Source organism: Podarcis melisellensis (assembly GCF_964234715.1).
Source record: "Podarcis melisellensis genome assembly, chromosome: 1".
Classification (NCBI taxonomy): domain Eukaryota; kingdom Metazoa; phylum Chordata; class Lepidosauria; order Squamata; family Lacertidae; genus Podarcis; species Podarcis melisellensis.
Genome location: NC_138528.1, coordinates 10,703,855 through 10,729,028, shown reverse-complemented (window position 1 = coordinate 10,729,028; position 25,174 = coordinate 10,703,855). Strand labels below are relative to the sequence as shown.

The 25,174-nt window shown below is 45.8% G+C and overlaps 2 protein-coding genes across 2 annotated transcripts in view; both read right to left on the bottom strand.

Moving 5' to 3' along the window:
- Window positions 1-25,174, bottom strand: part of PPP1R36 (protein phosphatase 1 regulatory subunit 36) — a gene marked incomplete at its 5' end in the record, with an annotated part of 69,582 nt that overhangs the window by 26,351 nt on the left and 18,057 nt on the right. The window lies entirely within an intron of this gene.
- On the bottom strand, window positions 17,391-19,913 carry HSPA2 (heat shock protein family A (Hsp70) member 2). The gene has a single exon (XM_081926530.1). The coding sequence runs from the start codon at window positions 19,689-19,691 to the stop codon at window positions 17,787-17,789; it is 1,905 nt and encodes a 634-aa protein (XP_081782656.1). The 5' UTR covers window positions 19,692-19,913; the 3' UTR covers window positions 17,391-17,786.

Genomic DNA, 25,174 nt, shown 5'->3' with positions numbered 1-25,174 from the left:
ATCTACTTCTGCTTCATTGACTATGCAAAAGCCTTTGACTGTGTCGACCACGGCAAACTATGGCAAGTTCTTAAAGAAATGGGAGTGCCAGATCACCTCATCTGTCTCCTGAGAAATCTCTATGTGGGACAAGAAGCTACAGTTAGAACTGGATATGGAACAACTGATTGGTTCAAAATTGGGAAAGGAGTACGACAAGGCTGTATTTTGTCTCCCTGCTTATTTAACTTATATGCAGAATTCATCATGCGAAAGGCTGGGCTGGATGAATCCCTAGCTGGAATTAAGATTGCCGGAAGAAATATCAACAACCTCAGATATGCAGATGACACAACCTTGATGGCAGAAAGTGAGGAGGAATTAAAGAACCTTTTAATGAGGGTGAAAGAGGAGAGCGAAAAATATGGTCTGAAGCTCAACATCAAAAAAACGAAGATCATGGCCACTGGTCCCATCACCTCCTGGCAAATAGAAGGGGAAGAAATGGAGGTAGTGAGAGATTTTACTTTCTTGGGCTCAATGATCACTGCAGATGGTGACAGCAGCCACGAAATTAAAAGACGCCTGCTTCTTGGGAGAAGGGCAATGACAGGCCTAGACAGCATCTTGAGAAGTAGAGACATTACCTTGCCAACAAAGGTTCGTATAGTTAAAGCTATGGTTTTCCCAGTAGTGATGTATGGAAGTGAGAGCTGGACCATAAAGAAGGCTGATCGCCGAAGAATTGATGCTTTTGAATTATGGTGCTGGAGGAGACTCTTGAGAGTCCCATGGACTGCAAGAAGATCAAACCTCTCCATACTGAAGGAAATCAACCCTGAGTGCTCACTGGAAGGACAGATTGTGAAGCTGAGGCTCCAGTACTTTGGCCACCTCATGAGAAGAGAAGACTCCCTGGAGAAGACCCTGATGTTGGGAAAGATGGAGGGCACAAGGAGAAGGGGACGGCAGAGGACGAGATGGTTGGATAGTGTTTTCGAGGTTACCAGCATGAGTTTGACTAAACTGCGGGAGGCAGTGGAGGACAGAGGTGCCTGGCGTTCTCTGGTCCATGGGGTCACGAAGAGTCGGACACGACTAAACGACTAAACAACAACATTTAAAAACAGCAACAACCGATGCCAACTGGTCGTTTCAAGTTTGTGACCATCAGAAACACTATGGATAGGGATGGAAGGTGAAATAAATATATATGAACACATATAGTGTTGTCTGACCTGTGGGGTGTCCTCCCATCATATGTCAATGAAATAAATAAGCATACAGCTATTAGGAAACATCTGAAGGCAGCCCTGTATCGGGAGGTTTTTAATGTTTGAGGTTTAATAATAATAATAATAATAATAATAATAATAATAATTTATTATTTATACCCCGCCCATCTGGCTGGGTTTCCCCAGCCACTCTGGGCGGCTTCTAACAGAACGCTAAAATACAATTACCTATTAAACATAAAAACTTCCCTAAACAGGGCTACCTTCAGATGTCTTTGAAAAGTCTGGTAGTTGTTTTTCTCTTTGACATCTGGTGGGAGGGCGTTCCAAAGGGCGGGTGCCACTACCAAGAAGGCGCTCTGCCTGGTTCCCTGTAACCTCACTTCTCGCAATGAGGGATCCGCCAGAAAGCCCTCGGCAGTGGATCTCAGTGTCCGGGCTGAACGATGGGGGTGGAGACGCTCCTTCAGGTATACTGGGCCTTTGAGGCCATTTAGGGCTTTAAAGGTCAGCACCAACACTTTAAATTGTGCTTGGAAACGTATTATGTTGGAAGCTGCCCAGAGTGGTTGGGATAATAATAATGCAAGCCAGTTGTATTCCTCAAGTAAGATTTAATTCATAAAAGGTTAGACAGCCAAAATGGTGCAGTGGTTAAAGTGTCTGCCTGGGACCTGGGAGACCAGGGTTCAAATCCCCACTCCGCCATGGAGTTCACTGGGCAATCTTGGAGCTCATCATGGTCTCAGCCTGACCTACCTCACAGGGCTGTTGAGAGGGTAAAATGAGGGGCGGAGGGTGGGGGCCCAATGTAGGCCCTATTGGGGGCTTTTGCTAGAAAGGTGGGGTAGAAACCTAATAGGTAAATAAACGAAGCATGTCAACACCCACAAACTGAAAACTGCTCCTGAATTGTGGATACAAGAGTGGGCGCCTCTAATATTTGGGTTTGAAGAGGGGATTTTGAGAGGTGAAGATTGCACGACGACCCAGCTATGAAAGGTGCAAGCAGGGCCGGATTTAGGTTGGAGGAGGCCCTTAGTTACTGAAGGCAATGGGGCCCTTTAGATGTCCAGCTGTCCTTTGCCAACAACAAATTGTCACTGTTTTTTATGTTGAATATATGCTATATGGTAATTTGTGGACCTGATAGGTATCTAAAGCCATTTGCACATAACAAAATATGTATTTTATCCAAGTAATTGTTGAACTGAAATACAATTAAGAAGAAGTATATTAATGGTGAAATAATTATTAAACTCTAACTTAAAATGATTTTTTTATTCATAACAAACTTAATAATGCAAAAACACTGTTGCTGTATGTAAGTTTTATTGTATTTGGTTTTTATCTTATATTTTGGAAATGTACATCCAGGGTTTTTCCCCTTTGATTTTTTGGGGGGACCCCCAAGAGAGCGGGGCCCTAAGCTATAGCTTGTTTAGCTTATACGTAAATGCGGCACTGGGTGCAAGACCCAACCTGGTCATATCCTACCTTGGGCTTTTTTTAAAAAAAGGAAAAAAGTAATATCTGCAAACCCCACCCCACCCCCCAAGAAGTCCCACAGTAACTAGACACATCCAGAACAAAAAAAAATTCCTTCCAGTAGCACCTTAAAGACCAACTAAGTTAGTTCTTGATATGAGCTTTCGTGTGCATGCACACTTCTTCAGATACACACACTTCTTCAGACACATCCAGGAATGCAAACTTACTTACAGGCACTATATGTCCCTTGGGCAGCTCCAGGAACTGTAGCTGAGACATGGCGACACTTTGTTTACTGAGAGAGTATCCTGGCAACAGCTCTTTGTCTCTCTTTCCATCTTGAATAGAAGGGTCGGCTCTCCCGCCTGGAGACTACAAGTCCCATCATGCAACGCGGCAGGCCTTCCCTGTCTGCGTGGTGGCTTTTGGCTCTCTTTTTCTAACCAAAGGGCGTCCTCAGAAATTATCCCAATTGTGAACCCCCTTCCCAGATACGTGTGAACAGGACGCCCGCGTTTCGTGTCGCAGGCGGCTTTCCTTTAAAATAGCCCGTCCGACACACTGACTGGTTTCGAAAATAGGTGCTACTTCTGAGCAGGGCTTATGAGTGAACTGCCTGCGCTCATTTTTCTCTCACACACATATATATGTGTGTAATATTTATTTATCTGTTTTATTTTAAAAACAGTTAAATTTAAAATCAGTTAAATTTCAGTATCACCCTCCCTCCCCAAAGCAGCCGAGGGTGTCAAGCAGCAAAGCAGCACCACTGAAAAATAATTTTTAAAAAATGGTTTAACATTGTGAGCATCTAAAAATAATCTTATATCCACACCATGATTTCAGGGTTGCTAGGATCAATTATCTTTTCAGCCATCATATGCCTGGGTGAACTGGAATGTAGTAGTTGTTGGTTTTTTTAAAGTCCCAGAATGTTAATAATGCTCCTAGGTTGGGGGAGTTTTCCACAGTTGAGTCACTACCCAAAAGGCCTTGCCGCAGGTAGTGGCAACCTGGCAGCAGTTTTACAAAATCAGATTTAGTTCGTTAATATGTATATACATATTATGTATATACATACATAAATACATATTAAAAGTTAATATGTATTTAACTTTTAATGTATTAAACTACCTGCATTGATGTTTGGGCTGTTATGCATTGATGCACACCCACACAGGCTTGCACTGGGAGAGTAGACAGACTGCAAACATGGCATCAGAATGACTTTGACTCATGCCCAAGAAGAGGGTGTCACCTTACGTTTCCACCCATCCACGCACTTAAATCCTCCCCAATTCCTTTCATTAAATCGTGCGTCCCTGCCATAGCTGTCAAATTACAGATTTGAAAATAAGGGACCAGCAGCCAAAATAAGGGACCTGCAGCCTCACCTGTTCCAGGCACTCCAGTCTTCCTGTCCTCCTGCAGTCTGGTCAAACTCATGCTGGTAGCTTTGAGAACACTGTCCAACCAACTTTGTAACCAGAGGTTCAACTGAATAGAATCTGAATCACATACACCACAAGGCCTATGCAGCCTCAACTTAAGATGGCTCCCCAGCCTGGCTTTGCACTGCAAAGTTTGCAGCAGCACGTGCAACAAAATGGCGTCCAGCATTCAAAAAACCCCTCAGCTTGCATTAACTAGCCACACACAAGGCATGCAAGCTCCACCCCCCCCAGTCGTTCTTAGACTTCTTATTGGGTGAGCAACACAGCCAAGCAACACGGTTGGAGCCTCCCTCCTCCCTGGCCGGCAGGGAGGGAGGGAGAGGAGCTGCTTCCTTTGAAATTTAAGGGACATTTAAGGGACATCCATCAATAAGGGACAGCAGCGGGACATGGCACTGGAATAAGGGACTGTCCCTTCAAATAAGGGGCACTTGACAGCTATGGTCCCTGCTGACAGAGCTTGCTAAGGGTCGTTCAGGTCCCCGCACGACGACGGCTCTCTGAGCTCGGCTTACTTCTCTGCCTGCGCCCTGTGACCTTTTTTAAACAACAGCACACTGTATGTTGTGTTTGCAGTTGCTATTGTGGGCTGCCAAGGATATTCTGGAGCCTTGGCAGCAATGCCGCATATTTATCAAGAACAAGAAGAGAAGCAGATTTGGAAACAAACGAGGTTTTGGAGTTGCGTCGAGGCAACGCTTCAAAAGCAGTATCAAAAACAGGGTAAAAAGAAAGAGGCACAGTGAAGATAGATGCTTCTGTCATCAGCATGTGCTTATTAAGTCTGGCTATTCAGTTATCAAAAGCCTCCAACCTTTTCAGACCCAGGGCCCCACTGTTTAACCCAAACATGCATTTGGAGGCCTGTTTCTTAATCATTATTTTTTACCATATGTATGTATGGTGCTAATTCTGTTGTTGCAAATCACCTTAGATTAGGCTCTGACCCAACAGTCGGTCTGACTCCCAACTCAGCAATTGAAGAAGAACGAGTTAGATGAACCACTTTTAAAACATACTGTATTGATGAACTAAAAAAGTGCCCTCAATTAAATCAACAGATTTAATTTCCATCCTGATAATAACTGCAAGTTGCAAGTGTCACCTCAGAAGATGCATTCCTACTTTCCCCCCCTTTACATGCAAATTTATGCAGCTGCACTAAATCAGTTAGCTGACTTAAACACTCATGCTCAATTAAATAATATTTTTTTAATTGGGTGCAGATCTTCTAAATGTTCCTATTTTCCAGGGACAGTCCTGGATTTACAGAAGCCACCCCAGTTCTTGATTTGATCTCACAATGTCCCACTTTTCCTTAGGATGTCCCTATTTTCACTGGAGAAATGTTGGAGGGTATGGAGTTATGTGACCCCCAAATTAAGGAGATAAGTAACTATACAGCCTTTAGAAAACATCTGAAGGCCGCCCTGTTTAGGGAAGTTTTTAAATATTTAATGTTTTATTATGATTTTATATGTGCTGGAAGCCGCCTAAAATGGCTGGGGCCACCCAGTCAGGTGGGCAGGGTATTAATAGTTAAATCATTATCATTGCTGTTGTTGTTGTTGTTGAATAGGACGTTCCTATTTTCATTGGATAAACATCAGAGGGTATGTGGCTGGTGGCTTTACTTGTTATGATTTGCACCCTAGGTTTTTGGACTCGAATATGCAGTGCCCATATACCTCAGAAAAAAGAACAGTGCTTCTTAGTTACAGACCTGAAATGTTTGTGTTAAATAAACATGCATTACATAATCCTGTAAATCATAGCCTTTATTTAAACTAATAAGCCTTAAACTCTCCCCGCAAAAGCATTGTGTCTGAGGAATGCCTTGCATTCCACGGAGGAAGACCGAAATAAAATGGAAATGCCTTCAGGTCTTGGCCCTCGAAAAGTCTGTGGATGTCAGATCTGGTTTCCTAGGGAATTATTACGGCACAACTACCTTTGCACTCGACTATGCAGCGCTGAATTCGTTCCCTGCACAGCAGCTGCCGTTCTGTTTATTTCTGCATTGGCCGCTTACCTGCCAAATGTTCCCTTCCTGTTCTCAATAAGCAGTTCCTTGCCTCGGGGACAGAAACCAAGAACATTAAACTCACCCTGATCTGCTCTTCTGTACTTTTCCATTTGACCCAGCTCATCCTCTGCCATCAGGTGTTGTTGGTGTCAGGGTGTGTGTTAGGAGTAGCATTTTTTTTTTGGCAGGAAGAACAGAGAAAGGCTTGGCAGGTAGAATGATTGGAAGGGGGGAAAAAACAGGATTAAATGGCTCAAGATTCCTTGTTAATGAAGCTAATCCTGGGGGTGCCAGTTACTTTTTGGCCCCAATGCAATGCTCTTTTCTTCTCATACATTATACAGTATCACACATGATTAACCACATCCGCATAGTAGAGAAGGGAAACGAACTTTCTGGGCAACATTGTACGGATTGCTTGCCAATTTAGGGTGGAGCAACGAGTGTGAATTTTACCTTTGAAAAGGAAGCTGGTTTCTGCATGCCCAGGTGCCTTCAGTGACAAATTATTACGCTAGTCGCCTGATTAAAGAAAGCCAATCCACTGTATGAGTTTTAACCAGCTAATTTGCGTAAGGGCACACATACCACCTCCGAAGTAAGAAGCATCTTCTCTTTGCTCTTAGATCAGTGGTGGGGAATCTCTGGCCTGCCAGCATGGTCAGCCGTCAGGAGCAACGGGAACTGGAGGCCAGGAACATCCAAGGGCCACAGGTTCTCCACCCGTTTTGGACGCTTCTGAGCACAATTCAAAATGTTGGTACTGACCTTTAAAGCTCTAAATGGCCACCAGCCCTGTATACCTGAAAGAGTGTCTCCAACCACGTCATTCAGCCCGAACACTGAAGTCCAGCTCTGAGGGCCTCCTGGTGGTTCTCTGCCTGCAAGAAGTGAGGTTACAGGGAACCAGGCAGAAGGGCCTTCTCAGCAGTTGCACCCTCTTGTGTGAAACGGCCTCCCATCAGATGTCAAGGAGAGAAGACATCCGAAGGCAGCCCAGTATAGGAAAGCTTTTAGTGTTTGACGTTTTATTATGGTTCTGTATGTTCTGAAAGCCACCCAGAGTGACAAATAATGAAATTAACATGGACGCTCGGGTTGTGAATGTGATCCGTGCAGGAAGCACATTCACAACCCGCAGTGTCCGCAAACATCAGCGCATGCACAGGTTGCAATTCGGTGCTTCTGTGCATGCGCAAAGCACGATTTAGGTGCTTCTGTGCAAGCGCCGAAACCCAGAAGTAACCCGTTCCGGTACTTCCTGGTTCGGTGTGGTGCGCAAACCGAAATTGCGCAACCCAAAGCATCTGTAACCTGAGGTTACAGCCCAAGCTGCTGCTTCTTCATTACAGTGTGGGGAGAGGAGCATATGTGCTTAACCCTTCTCCCTAACCTGATCCCCTGCCTCCCCCTCCCCCCCAAAAACTCTGCTGTTAACTTTCCTAAACTGGGTTTCCTCAATGCATGTACTATATTGCATAAGTTCCTGTGGAAAAGTGATGGGGAGGGGGAAGGCATAAGCCCCTTACACACATGATGCTTCTCCTCTTCAAAAATCGCCGCTGCCACCCCCCATGGTTGTTTTGAAGCTGAGGAGTGGCCAGAGTTTCCAGATCTGTGTTTGCTACTGAACACACAAGTTGGTCCATCATTGTACTGCTTCATGTGTTCAAGGCGGCTACCCTCTGCCATGCCAAGGCTGCAGCCAGGGCTGCACAGAGCTATTCTGGCTGAAGTTCATGGCCAGCAGCAACACTGGCTTTACATTAAAGCCTTCAGTGAGAGAAAGTTTCAATTAGCACGGAGTGCCACTTATGGGAAGGGAATGTAACTTTTAAAAACCTGAATAGCCAGCTGCTCACACTAATAAAAGGCTCCCTACCCCTCTCTGCTCCTCTTTTTATTTTTATTTGTTAATTTAAGATGGTGCCAACTATTTTGATGCTGCTGGGAATGCATGCTGCGGTTGTTCTAGCTGCTAACCTTTGATTGTGAACACGCCACAAGGAGAAAACAACATTCAGGGCAGATGGATTTCTTAGCACCGTACACACAATTTGGCTTTCTGCTGCAGCATTTTGCAGAATCATCTCCACTCATCGTTCATATAGCGTTTTGGGTCGCAGGCATCCTGATTCATCTGCTTTAATGTCCCTGTGCATTATTAAAAAGGCCCATTTAGCAGATGAAAAGCCAAATGGCCAAGAGAAAGCAAATTGCTCAAGAGCACAGAGAGACAATACAGCTTAGCTTGCGTTCGATTCCAGTATTCCCAGGTTCTTGTGCAAAATGCTAATCACAGGATTCACCCCATTGTATTCGAAGACAAAGGCTGTGTGTGTATCACTGGCTTAAAATGCAGTGAGGTGCTTTGCTGGAAGTATTTTTTTTATATGTATATTTTTTGCTGCATTTCAAATGGCATGCTCATCACTGTGCACATCAGTCAAACTGCGCATGTTTCCAAGTTGCCCAACTTTGGTCTGTGCCAGTAGGCGGAGAGGTGGCATGGATGCTTTCATGTAGCTTAAGTTTTCAAATCAGATTGCTGCAGGATAGATGTAGATTGTGGCTAATGTCATGTGTATACAGCTTCACAAACCAGAAGGGGGGTGGGGACAGGAAATGGGATGCAGAGCAAATAAGAGTGTGTACACAGCCAAAGACAAAAGAAGTCAGACTTGCAAAAAATCTATGGCGCTCTTGTTGCCTACCTTTATGATAGGATAATAGGAAGCTGCCTTATGCTGCGTCAGACCATTGGGACATCTGGTTCAATATAGTCTACAAACAGCAGTTTTCCAGTATACCTGAAGGAGCGTCTCCACCCCCATCGTTCTGCCCGGACACTGAGGTCCAGCGCCAAGGGCCATGTGGCAGTTCCCTCACTGCAAGAAGCCAAGTTACAGGGAACCAGGCAGAGGGCCTTCTCGGTAGTGGCACCCGCCCTGTGGAACGCCCTCCCACCAGATGTCAAAGAGAACAACAACTACCAGACTTTTAGAAGACATCTGAAGGCAGCATGTTTAGGGAAGCTTTTAATGTTTGGTGCATTACTGTATTTTAATATTTTGTTGGAAGCCGCCCAAAGTGGCTGGGGAAGCCCAGCCAGATGAGTGGGGTATAAATAATAAATTATTATATTATTATAATATATATTGCTGTTGCTTTTATATCAGCCTCGTATTTAACAACCATAGGCACCTGAGTATACTCTGCAGCAGATAAGCAGGCTGGAGGCAGAGGAATGGATCACTCCAACCTTCCTACACCAACTTGCTAATAGCCACCAAGAAAGAAAAGTCTCTTTCTCCACAACCATCAAAGAAATGCTGCAGGCTTTTGAAAGAGGATCAGATTGTTCTATTGCTTCTCCAACAGTTTGCATTGCACACAGAATTTCCTTTCCTTTTCCCCCTTTTTATTAGAGGCTAAGAGGCTAGCAGTCTGTATCTCCTTGCTGTCTGTGGAGGATGCACAGGGATTGTAATTTTTGTGGGCTTATTTACAGGTCTGCTTTTATACAGCTATAAACCAGGGATGGAGAGCCTGTGGTCTCTCCCCCCCCCCAACAGAATGTTGCTCTTCAGGCCTTTCAACCTGGCCCTTGGGACTTTTCCCAGGCCATGTTCCCTCCCCAGATCTCCCTGAGTGTTTTCACCTGGCTGGAAAGTTTCCTTCAAATCTGATAATGCCTGTTTTATCTGGGTTAGAGAATGACCAATAATATTCTGTCTGTTTTGGGGAGAATCTTCCTCTCCAACTAAAAAGTCACTCCTTCTCTTCAGTGGCGTAGCATGGGTTGTCAGCACCCAGGGCAAGGCAAGTAATTTGCGCCCCCTAGCCCATGGATTTGTGCCCCCTAACCCTACCCCCCAGATGTTGCGGCCAGTGCGGCCGGCCCCCCCTGCACCCCCCACGCTACGCCACTGCTTCTCCTTTCCCTATGTGCCACTTTACTCCCAGAAATCTTCTTTGCAGACTGTCAAAGGTAGCCATGAAGGAAAAGCAATTCATTTATTTCTGACTCAAGGGCACAATTTCACCAGGACAGTCTCCAGCATAAGCTCTGTGGAAACATTCATGAGAATTGCTCAAAGGCCCAGAACAATTGCTTCAGAAGATGGCCCTAGTAGATTGCCCTCTTTAATTCCAGAGCGTCTTTTCTAGCCAGCTTTCAAGTTTTTATTTCATAAGGCACATCAAAGAGAGAGGAAATACCATCTGGGATGCATTGTGCCCACGTTCCCCTCCATTTTGCAGCCGTCTGCTGGGCTAAATGCAGAGCATCACCTGCAGGATGGCAACCACGCCCAAACACTCCCATCGCCCTCGGGGTTGCGTTCAGATCTTGCAAATTCAAGTTCTGTAGAAGTTGCGCCTATCAAGCCAAAAGACTGAAGCATTTTTTAAAAATCTAGATTTGGGAGAAGTTCGCCATATGACATTTCTGAGAAGGGTGGTCTACTTGCTTGCTTTACTGTAGGGTCGACCTACAAAATCCAGACTACATTATGGCGCAGAACAAGCACGTCAGGAAAAGGAACTGTGCACTAAGCCAAACGGCACAAGAATTTGTTTAAATGCTGCCTGACGGTTCCTTTAGTCAAATTGGGTATTTGCAGATGGCCCTACCTTCCGGCAGAGATCTCAAGTGACAGCTGCTAAGGGACTTGGAGCTGACGGAGCTCTGTGCTCCATGCAACCAGTCCCACACACCCCCTCAAACACAGTGGAAGATCTATTTAAAGCCCATTTAAAACATGGTTTCCACCCCAAGGAATCCTGGGAGCTGTAGTTTGAGCTCTGGGTAAACTATAGCTCCCAATATTCTTTAGAAAGAAGCATGTGCTTTATACATATAGTGTCAATATGACCTAAGTGCCAGCCCAGCTAATTTCTGTTGCAGTTGAGGGCAGCAAACTGTATTATTGCTTGCTCAAAATGAACTTTGAGTTTAAATGAGATTTAAGAGAATTGCCCTGGCCTCGTTGTTGTTCCACGTCTTTATAAATGACTTGGATGAAGGAATTGAGGGGATGCTCATCAAATTTGCAGATGACACCAGACTGGGAGGGGTACCTAATGCTGCAGAAGACAGAATCATAATTCAAAATGACCTTAACAGATTGGAGAACTGGGCACAACCTAACAAAATGAATTTCAATAAGGACAAATGTAAGGCTCTGCACTTAGGCAGGAAGAACTAGATGCACAAATATAGGATGGGGGACACCTGGCTTAGTAGCAGTACATGTGAAAAAGGGATCTAGGGGTCTTTGTGGACCACAAGCTTAACAGGAGTCCACAGTGTGATGCAGCAGCAAAAAAAGCAAATTCTATTCTAGGCTACATCAACAGAAGTATAGGGTCCAGAATAAGGGAAGCAATAGTACCACTCTATTCTGCCTTAGTCAGACCGCACCGGGAATACTGTGTCCAATTAAAAAGGATGTTGACAAGCTGGAACATGTGCAGAGGAGGGTGACCAAGATGATAAGGGTCTGGAAACCAAGCCTTATGAGGATCGGTTGAAGGAGCTGGGTATGTTTACCCTGGAAAACAGCAGACAGAGGAGATATGATAGCCATCTTCAAATATCTCAAGGGCTGTCACGTGGAAGAGGGAGCATGCTTGTTTTCTCCTGCTCAGGAGGGTAGGACTCGAACCAATGGCTTCAAGTTGCAAGAAATGAGATTCCGACTAAACATTTGGAAAAACTGTCTGACAGTAAGAGGTGTTCGGCAGTGGAACAGACTCCCACGAGAGGTGGTGGACTCTCCTTCCTTGGAGGATTTTAAACAGAGATTGGATGGTTATCTGTCATGGTCATCTCTAGCTTTAGCTGAGATTCCTGCATTGCAGGGGGTTGGACTAGATGACCCTTGGTGTCCCTTCCAACTCTGAAATTCTATTACTCCTTCTAAGAACATAGGAATCTACTTTATATGGCGCTGATCTAGCTCAGTGTGGTCTACAGTGATTGGCAGCGGCTGTCTCGGATTTCAGGCAAGGAGTCTCTCCCAGCCTTAATTGGAGATGCCAAGGATTGAACCCTGAACCTTCACAGCATGCAAGGAAGATACTTTTAACCACTGAGCTGGGGCCCTGTCTACATACCTAGATTTCCTGCACCAGTAAGAAAGTGAAACATGGCTACTTCAGGTTGTGTTTTTTCACAAGTTGGAAAAGGGAAGTTATTTTATTCCTTATTCCTTATCAAGTATTGTTGTTGTTATATTGTATTATTATATTATATTATATTATAAGTATAATTATAATTATTATTTTCTTGTTTATACCCCGGCCATCTGGGTTGCTTCTAGTAAAATATAAAAAATAATAAGATGTCAGACATTAAAAACTTCCCTGATGTTTTCTAAATGTTTCAGATGCTTTCTAAAAGTTGTGTAATTCTTTATCTCCCTGACATGGGAGGGCATTCCAAAGGGCGGGCGCCACCGCCAAGAAGGCCCTGTGCCTGGTTCCCTGTAACTTTACTTCTCGTGGTGAGGGAACCGCCAGAAGACCCTCCAAAGTGGACCTCAGCTGAACGATGGGGGTAGAGATGCTCCTTTTTGCAGAATAAATATCCTCGTTAAGAGCCTATTGAACTCTGGTGCAATGGGTCACTGCATCTGGCTGTTAACCAGAAGGTTGGTGGTTCAAGCCCACCCAGAGACAGCAGTGGGCAAGATTCCTGCGCTGCTGGGGTTGGACTAGATGACCCTTGGTGTCCTTTCCAACTCTATGGTTTTATGAAATCTATGGAACTCACACAAAAACCTGTAATTCTCAAGGATTTCCTTAGAAGCAAATAAAACAGCTCACAATAAATTATTGCTAAAATTATTCCTGCGCCACAGCACATGATTAGGCCTCCTTTTCACCCCAAAGGTTTGTCAGAATTCGGCATTTATGCATGCATTCAAACTAAATAGCCTGCTTTCACCAGAAAAAGACTAAGGGTAGCTTATGGCAAGCAATAGGAAAAAAATATCAAAACCAGTGTTAAAACTTCAAAAATGTAAAGGCAGCACACACCAGCAGATTTGGGCGGGGGAGCTGGTAAAAGCCATTAAAAGGATTCCACATACCATCATCATCATCATCATCATCATTATTATTATTTGTACCCCGTCCATCTGGCTGGGCTTCCCCAGCCACTCTGGGCAGCTTCCAACAAAATATTAAAATACAGTAATGCATCAAACATTAAAAGCTTCCCTAAACAGGGCTGCCTTAGATGTCTTATAAAAGTCTGGTAGAAGACTTCTGGTGGGAGGGTGTTCCACAGGGCAGGTGCCACTACTGAGAAGGCCCTCCACCTGGTTCCCTCTAACTTGGCTTCTCACAGTGGGGGAACCACCAGAAGGCCCTTGGCACTGGACCTCAGTGTCCAGGTAGAGTGATGGGGGAGCATGAAGCTGTCCCATACAGGGACCAATCCTGCAACCTTGGCATTACCATGAGAGCAGAGGTTTTACCTGGTTCTGGAAAGATGACACCAGGTGAACATCTCTAAGGAGAGAATTGCATAATTTCAGTGCTATCACAGAAAAGCACCTCTCTCCAATAGTTACCTGTCTAACTTGATAGGGGGGATACCTTAGAAGGGCGCATGAAGTTCTTAATTGAGGAGTGGATTCATATAGAAGAGGACCCTTAACCTTCTTCAAACCCAGGCCACTTGAAGCAGGCATGACTGACAGCACAATTCAAACCTAAAATCCAGCAGGGTTTGAGAATTTGGGTTTGCTGCCTCTTGGGCTGCCTACGTTGCTGTTAAGTCCCACCCGCCCCCAAAAGGAGCATGGTGGGGGCATGGCAGGAAATGGGATAAGGAGAGACTTGTGCCTATTCCAAACCCTATTCAGCTTGGTCACAAGACCTAGGGCCCAATCCTCAAAACATAGGCCCATGCTCACCTGCCAGCTCAGCCAGCAGCACCCCCGTGCAGAGGCTCCTGAAAAGCTTTTGGAAAAGGAACAAGCTACAATGGCTTTCTGATTGCTCTATAAGAATCAGAATCAGACCAAGTACTGTCAACACTGACTGGCATCACCAGTCCAGAGCTTTAGGCAGGGAGCATTCCCAGCCCTTTCTAGAGGCACCAGGGATGGAATCCAGGACCTTTCACATGTAAGGCACAGTCCCTACCACAGCAATAGCTTGTGTCCTTCCCACAAGCTATTGCTGAACTACAACTGCCATTAAACCCAACCACTGGTCATGCTGGCTGGGCATGATGGGAGTTGTAGTTCAACATCTGGGAGGGCCACAGCATAGCCACATCAATTTAAGGCTTTCGAGGACAAAAGTAGAGCTTTGAATTGAGCCCAGAAGAAGTGGAGGCAGTAAAGATATTTTAGTACGGCTGGATTAATGTTCCTCGCTCTCCTAAAAGGGCTCTGATGACTCCAGTTCCAATTTCTGGTAACCAAAATCTGATTTCCTTTCTTTCTCCTCCTCCTCCACCCCACTTTCATAGGTTTTCTTGATGCCTTTACTGTCATGTAAACAGAAACTCCTTCAACGATAACGCTTGAAAAGAGCAAGCAACATCAAGCCTGTCTGCTCTCATCCCAATGGGTGTGTCAAACATTTCTGTTCCAGCGAGGGTATGAAATCTCTTTTACCACATTTGGAAGCTGCAAGAGCCTGACTAAGGGAGTAAATCCCACTGAAGTCCACATGGCAAGGTTTGGTCTAGCCCTCTGTAAAGCCTAGAATCTGAAAAGTTTCACCAAATGCCAGAAGAGGCTGCCACTCCTTACCAACATGCCCCTAATTATATTGTAACTTTCTGGAGATTTTAATTCTAAGACACGTTGGGAGCCAATCTTAGTTGAAATCAGGGTTTAAATATAAACACACAGACTACTTGCAATATATGTACAGCTCTGTAGCCTTGTATGGAGGTGCTCAGATTCTTCCAATACTGATGAGAACACAGAACAGCCATCTTGCTGAAGCCTATCAAGTCTAGCTTAGCAATAGGAAACTGCAACTGTGTACACACTATATATTTGAAGCTCATGACTCCCCACTCCCAAGAATCCTGGGAACTGTAGTTGGTTAAGTTGCTGGGAATTGTAGCTCTGTGGGGGATAAACTACATTTCCCAGGGTTCTTTGGGAAAGGATTTGTGCTTTAAATGTATGGTGTGCATGCCGTTCCTTTCTGCTTCATGTAGGCTGTTAATAAAGAAAGATGGCTTCTTACACTAGTTTAATCTGGATCGACAGGAAAAAAGGAGGCAGGGCAGGGGAGCAAGTAAAGGTAACTATCCGCCAGTGAACTTAATTTATCAGTTCATAGTGGCATGTGAGAATCTATTGTGTTCCAGAATCTCTCAGTAGGGGGGCACCTAGATTTACCAGAAGCATCCTCAAAATCAGCCTACCTCCAGATGTTTGGGACTACAACTTCCATCAGTCCCAACCAACATGGCCACTCAAGTGGCATGAAGGCTAATGAGATCTGCCCCAATCAGCCAAGCATCATGTAGCTATCCTAGGTGGGGCTGATGTGAGTTGTGGTCCTGAACATCTGGAGGGCTCCTGGTTGGCAGAGGTTGCTCAGAACATACAGTATATGCAGCCTTAAGATGGAACCAGCTGGACCCCTCTGTGGCCCTCTATGTGGGTTGTTTCAAGGAAAACAAACATTGAAAAAGCAACATTGGTAGGTATGCTACTTGCCACGCAAAGCATGAAAAAGGCACCCCTGCCAAAATCTCATCTATACCTATATTTAAAAAGTATGGGAATCCTCCCACCCATTATTTTATTTTATCATAACCCTATAAGGGAAAAGGAAAAACAAAACTAAGGACTTGGCATATGCTAGAAAATGTTCTCCACTTCAGACAGACTTTACTAACAGTAACTAGGCTGTAGAAATACCTATGCAATAGGACAATGAAAAATACCTATGTAGGTAGTAACCTAGATTTAAGTTTTAGCTGTGCTGTGACTAGCTGTTACAAATAATACCTCTCTACGTACCCACCCACACTGTACTCTGTTCCATTTCTAGGTAATTCACCAAGGCTCCTGGATCCAGTCTGTTTGGGGAATCCTTGGATTGAACTGATAATATCCAGTATTATGATTTTTTAAAGGTATTTGAGAAGTGGCCATTTTTTCCTTCCAGATATAGAAACCACATTCAGCTACCTAGTCTTTCATTCAAGAATCTTCCAGTTAAACCATCCCAGCAGGACCTTGTCAATTTTACCATAAAATCAGTTAAACCCAAGTTTGCTACAGCCCTTGATTTCACCATACGTGGACAAGATCAGCTCACAACACAGAGTTCTTCTGCTCCACTAGCTAAGCAGTTTTACAAGCTGTTAACTTTAAATATTTTACAAGGGTCACCACCAGCAGTTGGGAAGTTATTACTTCATGAGAAACTAGCATCTCCCCAAAATAGTTCTTACGATTTTGCTATTCTGACCCCATTGGTTTCATCCCTTCAGAGAGATAAGATACCAAAACCAGTTTATGCAAGCATTTGCATCTGGCTCCACCCTGTTAGCAAACTGTTTTTATGCTGTTGTCAGCTCCTGAGCTGGTTTGATTACATAGTAAAGCTAATTATAAAGGAAAGCTCCTCAATTAAGTATTCTTTTTAATAAGGCTCTTTAGTTTCCCTGATGTATGAAACCAATTAGCTTTGGACTCTGCCAGAAGTAAAACACTTAAGCTGTTGAAAGGATCTCTGTTTTATGACATTAGACCAGCTGGCAATTGTGCAGAAATCTTTAACCCCTGTGATAATTTTTAGTTTTAAAGATAATCAAAGCAAGACTTAACTGCAGTTAACTGGGTGCCACTTTTTCTAACAGCTCCTGTACCTTTAACAACTGCATTACTGAGAAGTGACTTGAAAATCATGTCCCAGTACGTACACACGTACACACACACACACATATATATATATATATACACAGTGATAGAAAGGTTTACCTACTGCATTTCTGTCTGGGGTTTTTTTAAATCAAGGATAGTGGCAAAGTTGTGCCAAGTAGTAACAGACTAAGCCAGACCACCAATAAAATACTCTGCCTGTAACCCAACAATCATTTCAGGAGAAGTGCAAGTGCTTAACTATTTTCCCCACTAGAGCACTTAAACCCACAGTTGCTACCGCTTCTATCCCATAAACCATTTACTTTTAAAATGAAAAAGGAGGGTATTGTTAAGCTTCAAGTAACTTTTTATTACCAAAATTTTAAAATAACCAGACCAAATAGTTACAAAAAAAGGTAAAACCTTTCTTTGGGGTATGTTTTAACATTTTCCATGCTCTCTTGAAATGTTTCTCCCTCAATTGTAATGCTCAAGTAGATACTTTAAAAAACAGTGAACATAAAGAAACAGAAATCTACAGACTAGCATGGATATCTGAATACAAAGACAAACATTATCTGCAACAAACTTTTAAGCTGGCTTTTCTTCCCCTGGCAGAGAGCAAGTTAACAACCTCCTCCCATACACACCCCCAGGAAAATCCCTCCAGCAATGGCACTGACTGAAGAAAAAGGGAAGAGCAGAAGATGGCAATTGCTCTTATAGTCCAGTCTATGGTAGTTTAGTCTACCTCTTCAATGGTGGGCCCACCGCCTGGAGCCCCCGCAGCTCCTCCAGCACCCTGGTACAGTTTAGCAATGATGGGGTTGCAAAGCTTCTCCAGCTCCTTCTGCTTGTGCTCAAATTCTTCCTTCTCAGCCATCTGGTTGCGGTCGAGCCAGCTGATCACTTCCTGACACTTCTCAAGCACCCTCTGCTTGTCCTGCTCACTAATCTTGCCTTTCAGCTTGTCATCTTCCACCGTCTGCTTGATGTTGTACGCATAGGACTCCAGGGCATTCTTGGAAACCACCCGTTCCCGGTTGGACTCATCCTCTGCCTTGTAACGCTCTGCTTCCTGGACCATACGGTCAATGTCGTCTTTGCTGAGGCGGCCCTTGTCATTAGTAATTGTGATCTTGTTCTCTTTGCCGGTGCTCTTGTCCACCGCTGTGACATTGAGGATGCCGTTTGCGTCAATGTCAAATGTGACCTCAATTTGAGGAACACCGCGGGGGGCTGGCGGGATACCCGTCAGGTCAAACTTGCCCAGTAAATTATTGTCCTTGGTCATGGCCCGCTCGCCCTCATACACCTGCACCAGCACACTGCTCTGGTTGTCTGAATAGGTGGTGAAGGTCTGGGTCTGCTTGGTGGGAATAGTTGTGTTGCGTTTGATCAAGGCGGTCATCACACCACCAGCTGTCTCGATACCCAGCGACAGTGGTGCCACATCAAGAAGCAGAAGGTCCTGCACATTCTCGGACTTGTCCCCCATCAGGATAGCAGCCTGCACAGCAGCGCCATAGGCCACAGCTTCATCAGGATTGATGCTTTTGTTGAGTTCTTTGCCGTTAAAGAAGTCCTGCAGCAGCTTCTGGATCTTGGGGATGCGGGTGGAGCCACCGACGAGCACAATCTCATTGATTTGCCCTTTGTCGAGCTTGGCATCACGCAGGGCCTTCTCCACAGGCTCAAGGGTGCCACGGAAAAGATCGGCATTGAGCTCCTCAAAGCGGGCACGGGTGATGGACGTGTAGAAGTCAATGCCATCAAACAGCGAGTCAATCTCAATTGAAGCCTGGGTGGAGGAGCTGAGGGTGCGCTTGGCTCTCTCGCAGGCTGTGCGCAGCCGCCGGACTGCCCGCTTGTTGCCAGCGATGTCCCGCTTGTGCTTGCGCTTGAACTCCTCCACAAAGTGGCTCACCATGCGGTTGTCAAAGTCCTCCCCGCCCAGGTGAGTATCGCCTGCGGTAGACTTCACCTCAAAGATGCCGTCTTCGATGGTCAGGATGGAGACGTCAAAAGTGCCACCTCCCAGGTCAAAGATCAGCACGTTCTTCTCGCCAGCGCCGCTGCCTTTCTTATCCAAGCCATAGGCGATAGCGGCTGCCGTGGGCTCATTGATGATACGCAGCACATTGAGCCCCGTGATGGTGCCAGCGTCCTTGGTGGCTTGGCGCTGTGAGTCGTTGAAGTAGGCAGGCACCGTGATGACAGCGCTCTGGACCTTGCGCCCGAGGTAAGCCTCGGCTATCTCCTTCATTTTGGTCAGCACCATAGAGGAGATCTCCTCAGGGAAGAAGGTCTTCATCTCCCCCTTGTACTCCACCTGCACCTTTGGCTTCCCTCCCTCGCTCACCACACGGAAGGGCCAGTGCTTCATGTCGGACTGCACGGTGGGGTCGTCGAATTTGCGGCCGATGAGGCGCTTGGCGTCGAAGATGGTGTTGTTGGGGTTCATAGCCACCTGGTTCTTGGCTGCATCCCCAATGAGGCGCTCGGTGTCCGTGAAGGCCACATAGCTGGGCGTGGTGCGGTTGCCTTGGTCGTTGGCGATGATCTCCACCTTCCCATGCTGGAAGACCCCCACGCAGGAGTACGTGGTGCCCAAGTCGATGCCTATGGCAGGCGCTTTGCCCGACATGGTTGCAGGAACGCGGTCTCGAAAGCTCCGCCGACTGGAAAGTCCCTCACGGTAGTGGTTTTGGCTGTATCTCGCCCGCCGCTTCGCTCACAACGAACGCTCTCGTTTCGGCTCTGAGGCGCGATCTGCCGTTGCCGTCGCCTTCGCCTCCGTTTTTATACCCGCGGCTCTCCCGCTTCTGGAACCTGCCAGAACGCGCTCGGCCAATCGTGACGCACACCGCGGACCTCTGACCAATCGCTCCGCTATGCCTCCTTCCCGCCTCTGCTCGTCCCAACCAGAAGCTTCTACAGGGCTCGAGATCGGAGGGAGAGGATTGATGTCACCGGCAACCAATAGGGGCTCGGAGGGACGAAGGGGTTGGCTCTTCGAGACGCCTTCTGGGCGGCCGTTATGCAAAATAGCTCGGGCGCGCCCTTCAGCGCCTCGCGACCAGAAAAAAAAGTTCCGTCATCTTTCTACTTAACTTTGAAGCGCGAGCGCCTTCTACTTGCTTCTAACGGCGTCGGGAACATTCGAAGAGCGCGCGGGGCGCGCGCGGGGGGGGGGGGGTAGCGATGACGCAGCAGGATGACGAGAAAGGGGCAGTTGACTGAGGGAGATAAAATAACTGAAATAAAAGCAGTATTTGAGGGAAGGGTTGCTGCTTTAAAGGACAAAAATAAGGTCACCCTGAGTCCCCAACATCGTGTTTCAGGCTCACCTTCCAATGCTGTAGTTGTAGCAGGAGAAAAGACTGTCTCTGAGCACGTCCAGATTGCATTTGTCCTCACCTCACATTTAAACGTCATAACTAACTGGCACTTTAAAAATGGAGCCTTTTTTGAGAGACTAATATAACATACCTTTTGTCAACCTGATGCCCTCATGCTGACTTGGTGAGGATTGTAGTCCGAAACAGAGGGCAGCAGGTTGGGGAAGGCTGTGCCATAATTCACTTGAACTGAGGTATCTCTTTTCCCCTCTCAATTTCCAAAATGAAGAAGCAACAAGCAAAAAATAATAAAGTATGTTTTCCCACACTAGGCAAAGTACAGAGAAAGCAAACAGAGAGATTTTAGTTTATTCTTCTCTCCCCCAGGGAGGGATTCAATAACATGCCATAAGCTGAATCTACTTCAGTTGTGCAGAATGAAAGTGTTTTGTCATCCTAGTGCAACAAATTATGATTATGATTATTTAAAAAACAAACTTTGCAGTTACAGAAGTGATGGGAAACACTGAAAAGTGAGGGGTGAACAAATGATTGACAGGCAGACACCTAAGCACCCCCAGTGGCGTAGCGTGGGTTGTCACCACCCGGGGCAAGGCAAGTAATTTGTGCCCCCTAACCCGTGGATTTGTGCCCCCTAACCCTAACCCCCAGATGTTGCACCCGGTGCGGCCGGCCCCCCTGCACCCCCCACACTACACCACTGGTGTGAAGGGGTGAGGACATTTGCAGCCAAGCATTTTCCGCAAGCAACCACATAGTTGGCCCTGTGCGTAAAGGAATTATGGCTTTCCAAGGGCTTTCTTTCAAAGCTAGATCAGGACTCCCAGCCCCAAAGAGCAATACAGATGAAGGCAGAGGCAGCAAGTGCCTGAAGTGAAAGAGGGTCGATAAAGGAAAATAAACACAATGCAAGAAAAAGGTACAGATTTGGGCAAGGGCCAGTGCGCAGTTTAGGCTGCTAGCGATTGCAGTATGGCTGTGATAGGTAGCAGAAATATCCGTGCTCACAGGTGATTCCTGGGAATAAACACTAGGGGACAACAGTTGCCTTCATGCCTTGCTTGTAAACCTTTGCAAAGGCATCTTGATGGCTGCTGTTGAAACAGAGGCATACAGGCTCAACAGAACAGGACAACAGGTGCTTAATATGGAGAAAGTGGTGGAGCAGGATGTAAGAATAATGATGATGGATCTGAAATGCCAGCATTTGGAGGGGAGGACAGGAATGTGTGCAGCAATTAGTGGAAAGGGGTAATATTGAGATAGACTTTAGAACAGGCATAGGCTACCTTGGCCCTCCAGATGTTTTGAGACTACAACTCCCATCATCCCTAGCTAACAAGACCAATGGTCGGAGGATGATGGGAATTGTAGTCTCAAAACATCTGGAGTTTGCCTATGCCTGCTTTAGAAAGAAATTGGGCAGCAACCCAAAGTGAAAAGTGACAACCAAAGAAGAAAAAGGAGACAAGCAGTACTGTGCTTTAAAGTTCCTGATTTATAGCGTGGGGTTCGTTTTTCTAGCCTGCAAGCCACTGTTTGTAATTCTTATAAATTCAGCTGAATGTCAAATACCATCTTTAAGCAAACAAAGAGCTAGAGAGGAACTTGACCTTTTTTGGTTGTGATGCAAGAATTCCATGACACTCCTTAGTGAGAAACCAGAAAGGAAATTTGGTCACTTCTGTGGGGGGTGGGCAGGGGTCCAGTTTAAAAGGCATCCAGAAAGCATGCGATGTTGCACACTCTTTTAAATCTTTCCTCTTTCAGCAACAGAAATTTCCCTTCGGTGACTCCTTTCCCTTCTACTGACATGTAAAATGGTAGGCTGAGCAGCATTCATTTACACATTCTTATAACCGCTACTGGCGTGCTCTGGTGCATGGGGTCACGAAGAGTCAGACATGGCTAAACGGCTAAACAACAACAACATAACCGCTACTTCTTCATAGTTTTTTCACGTGAAAGTTCCTCCATTTCAATACTAGTATGACTTGGGTCTCTTTGGAATATTCTACCCCCTCCCCCGAGATTATGGAGCATTAGGGTAGGAGATCAGGAGGCAGATAATGAGTTGGGTTTTAGGGATAATGGAATAAGGCTAAAAAAAAAGTGGGAAATGGGTCTGGGAGTTGTGGGCTTAGTCATGATCATGATAGGAAGAAAGTAACCATAGGAGCATTGCGGGAGTGAAGACAATGAATTGGCGTTCTTGGTGGCAGGTCTCTGCAGGTTTAGAAGCCAGGCAAGAGTTCATTGCAACAACTTTTATTGGTGGCAAATTGATATATTTCATAGCAGACCACTTTTAAGCCAGCATTCCCCAGAGGCACAGTGTGTCTGACTGTTAACCAGAAGCTTGGTGCTTTGAGCCCACCCAAGCATAGCTGTGGGCAGGATTCCTGAATTGCAGGGGGCTGAACTAGATGGTCCATGGGGTCCCTTCCAACCAGTGGCGTAGCGTGGGGGATGCAGGGGGGCCAGCCGCACCGGGTGCAACATCTGTGGGTTAGGGTTAGGGGGCGCAAATCCACGGGTTAGGGGGCACAAATTACTTGCCTTGCCCCGGGTGCTGACAACCCACGCTACGCCACTGCTTCCAACTCTACAAATGCTGTGATTTCCTTTGGAGAAAAATTCCAAATGTATTTAGCCAGAAATATTTTGAATTCATTTAGACAACATTTTCCTAAGTAACAGCACATTCCTAGATATGTCTAAGCCCCACTGAGTGTGGGAAGGGCAAACAGTGCCACTGAAAGAGTACTGGGGCACAAGGACACCAGTAACTGTGCATATCCAGCCCCTGACATTCTTGTGCGCACATGGAGACTCACTCTTTGATGTGTGGGAGTGGGTCACAATTAGGGCATTGCTCTTTTTGCATAGGGTTAACTGACAATATGGGACACGGGTGGCACTGTGAGTTAAACCACAGAGCCTAGATCTTGCCGATCAGAAGGTCGGCGGTTCGAATCCCCGCGACGGGGTGAGCTCCTGTTGCTCCTGCCAACCTAGCAGTTCGAATGCACGTCAAAGTACAAGTAGATAAATAGGTACCACTCCAGAGGTAAGGTAAACGGTGTTACCGTGCGCTGCTCTGGTTTGTCAGAAGTGGCTTAATCATGCTGGCCACATGACCCAGAAGCTGTAAGCCAGCTCCCTCGGCCAGTAAAACCAGATGAGCACCGCAACCCCAGAGTTGTCCGTGACTGGACCTAACAGCTGGGGGGGGGGACCCGTATTTACCTTTAAATGCACACTGATAAAAGTAGTTGCAGCTGATGTCACCTGTCTTTCTTCTGGTTCTCACGCTCCTCCCTTTTCTTCTCTTTTCTTTTCTTTTCTTTTATTTTTATTTTATCTATATCCCACCATTTTCCTCCAAGGAGCTCCCAAGTGGTGTATATGGTTCTCCCCCTCCTCATTTAATCCCAACCACCCTGTGAAGTAGGTTGAGATGAGAGGCAATGGTTGGCCCAAGCTCACCCAGTGAGCGCCATGGCCTAGTGGGGATTTGAAACTTGGTCTTCCAGGTCCTGGTTCAGCACTCTAACCACTACACCACACTGCCTCTGAAAATAGAGAAGACTATTTAAAGACAACAGCAAGGATTTGAACTCACAGACTCTGGGTATGAAGAACATGTCTGATGAACAGGATGCCTCATTTACCTCCTGTTTTAGAGGCTAGGGTTGGTTGGGGGAAAGGACCGGGGGATGAACAGAGGGAAGCAGCCTCTGCCACTTCATTTTCCAAATTGTCTTGAGGGCATTTAAAGTTACAAGCTGACAACTATTTGCCAGGAAGTCAGATTAGGAACTTTTCAATAAGTATTAAGGCAAGGAACTGATAAACACAGGTTCACTTTTGTGCCGCATGACTGACTTTTCTTTGATGAGCCCAGATTTAACACTAACCAAAACTAAATATATAAATCACTTGTTTCAGGAAGGCTCACACTGCCTCAACAGTGGCAGAACCTGCCTGCTTACAAACTACATAACCTAGGTCAAGACAGCAACAGGATTGCTACCTTTGGCAGGTAGAATTTCAACAGATGCAGTTGTGAAATTTCTGCCTCCAATATTGCTGTTAAATGCACAAAACTGCTTTCTGTAAACAAGTTGGCAACCACACAGCCCATGAGTTGATACAAATTACCAGATGCACTGTAGCTATTTGAATAGCAAATCGTATCAATTTGTCTTTCTGGGAGTTTTACAAGCTTAGTGGGTATTTCTCAAAGAAAAATCAGTAACAGCTGACAAGCTTCCCAGAAAGTTGTCCACCACTACTGATTTTCTCTGCAGTAATATCTTGTTGCAAGGGAACAATGCAGGGTGCATTCTCAGCTCATCCTTGGAGACTGTGAGGCCCAAGAGCCCAAGCCAGCTCTTGCCATGTACTCTTCTGCACCTTAGAAAATGCTCCCGAGTCCCCTGCAACACACAGCCGTTTTATGGCAGGGCCTTGGTAGCAGCCAAGCCAGTATGGAAAACGCTCATTATAGAGGCACAGCCATATTTCAATTGGATCACATCAAAGAGTAAAGAGATACAGTGGTACCTCTGGTTACGTACTTAATTCGTTCCAGAGGTCCGTTCTTCACCTGAAACACCACTTTAGCTAATGGGGCCTCCTGCTGCTGCCGCGCTGCCGCCATGCGATTTCTGTTCTCATCCTGAAGCAAAGTTCTTAACCCGAGGTACTATTTCTGGGTTAGCGGAGTCTGTAACCTGAAGCGTATGTAACCTGAAGCGTATGT

Bases quoted from the DNA above. Each gene is read 5' to 3' on its own strand.
- HSPA2 (XM_081926530.1), bottom strand. From the start codon at position 19,691: ATGTCGGGCAAAGCGCCTGCCATAGGCATCGACTTGGGCACCACGTAC.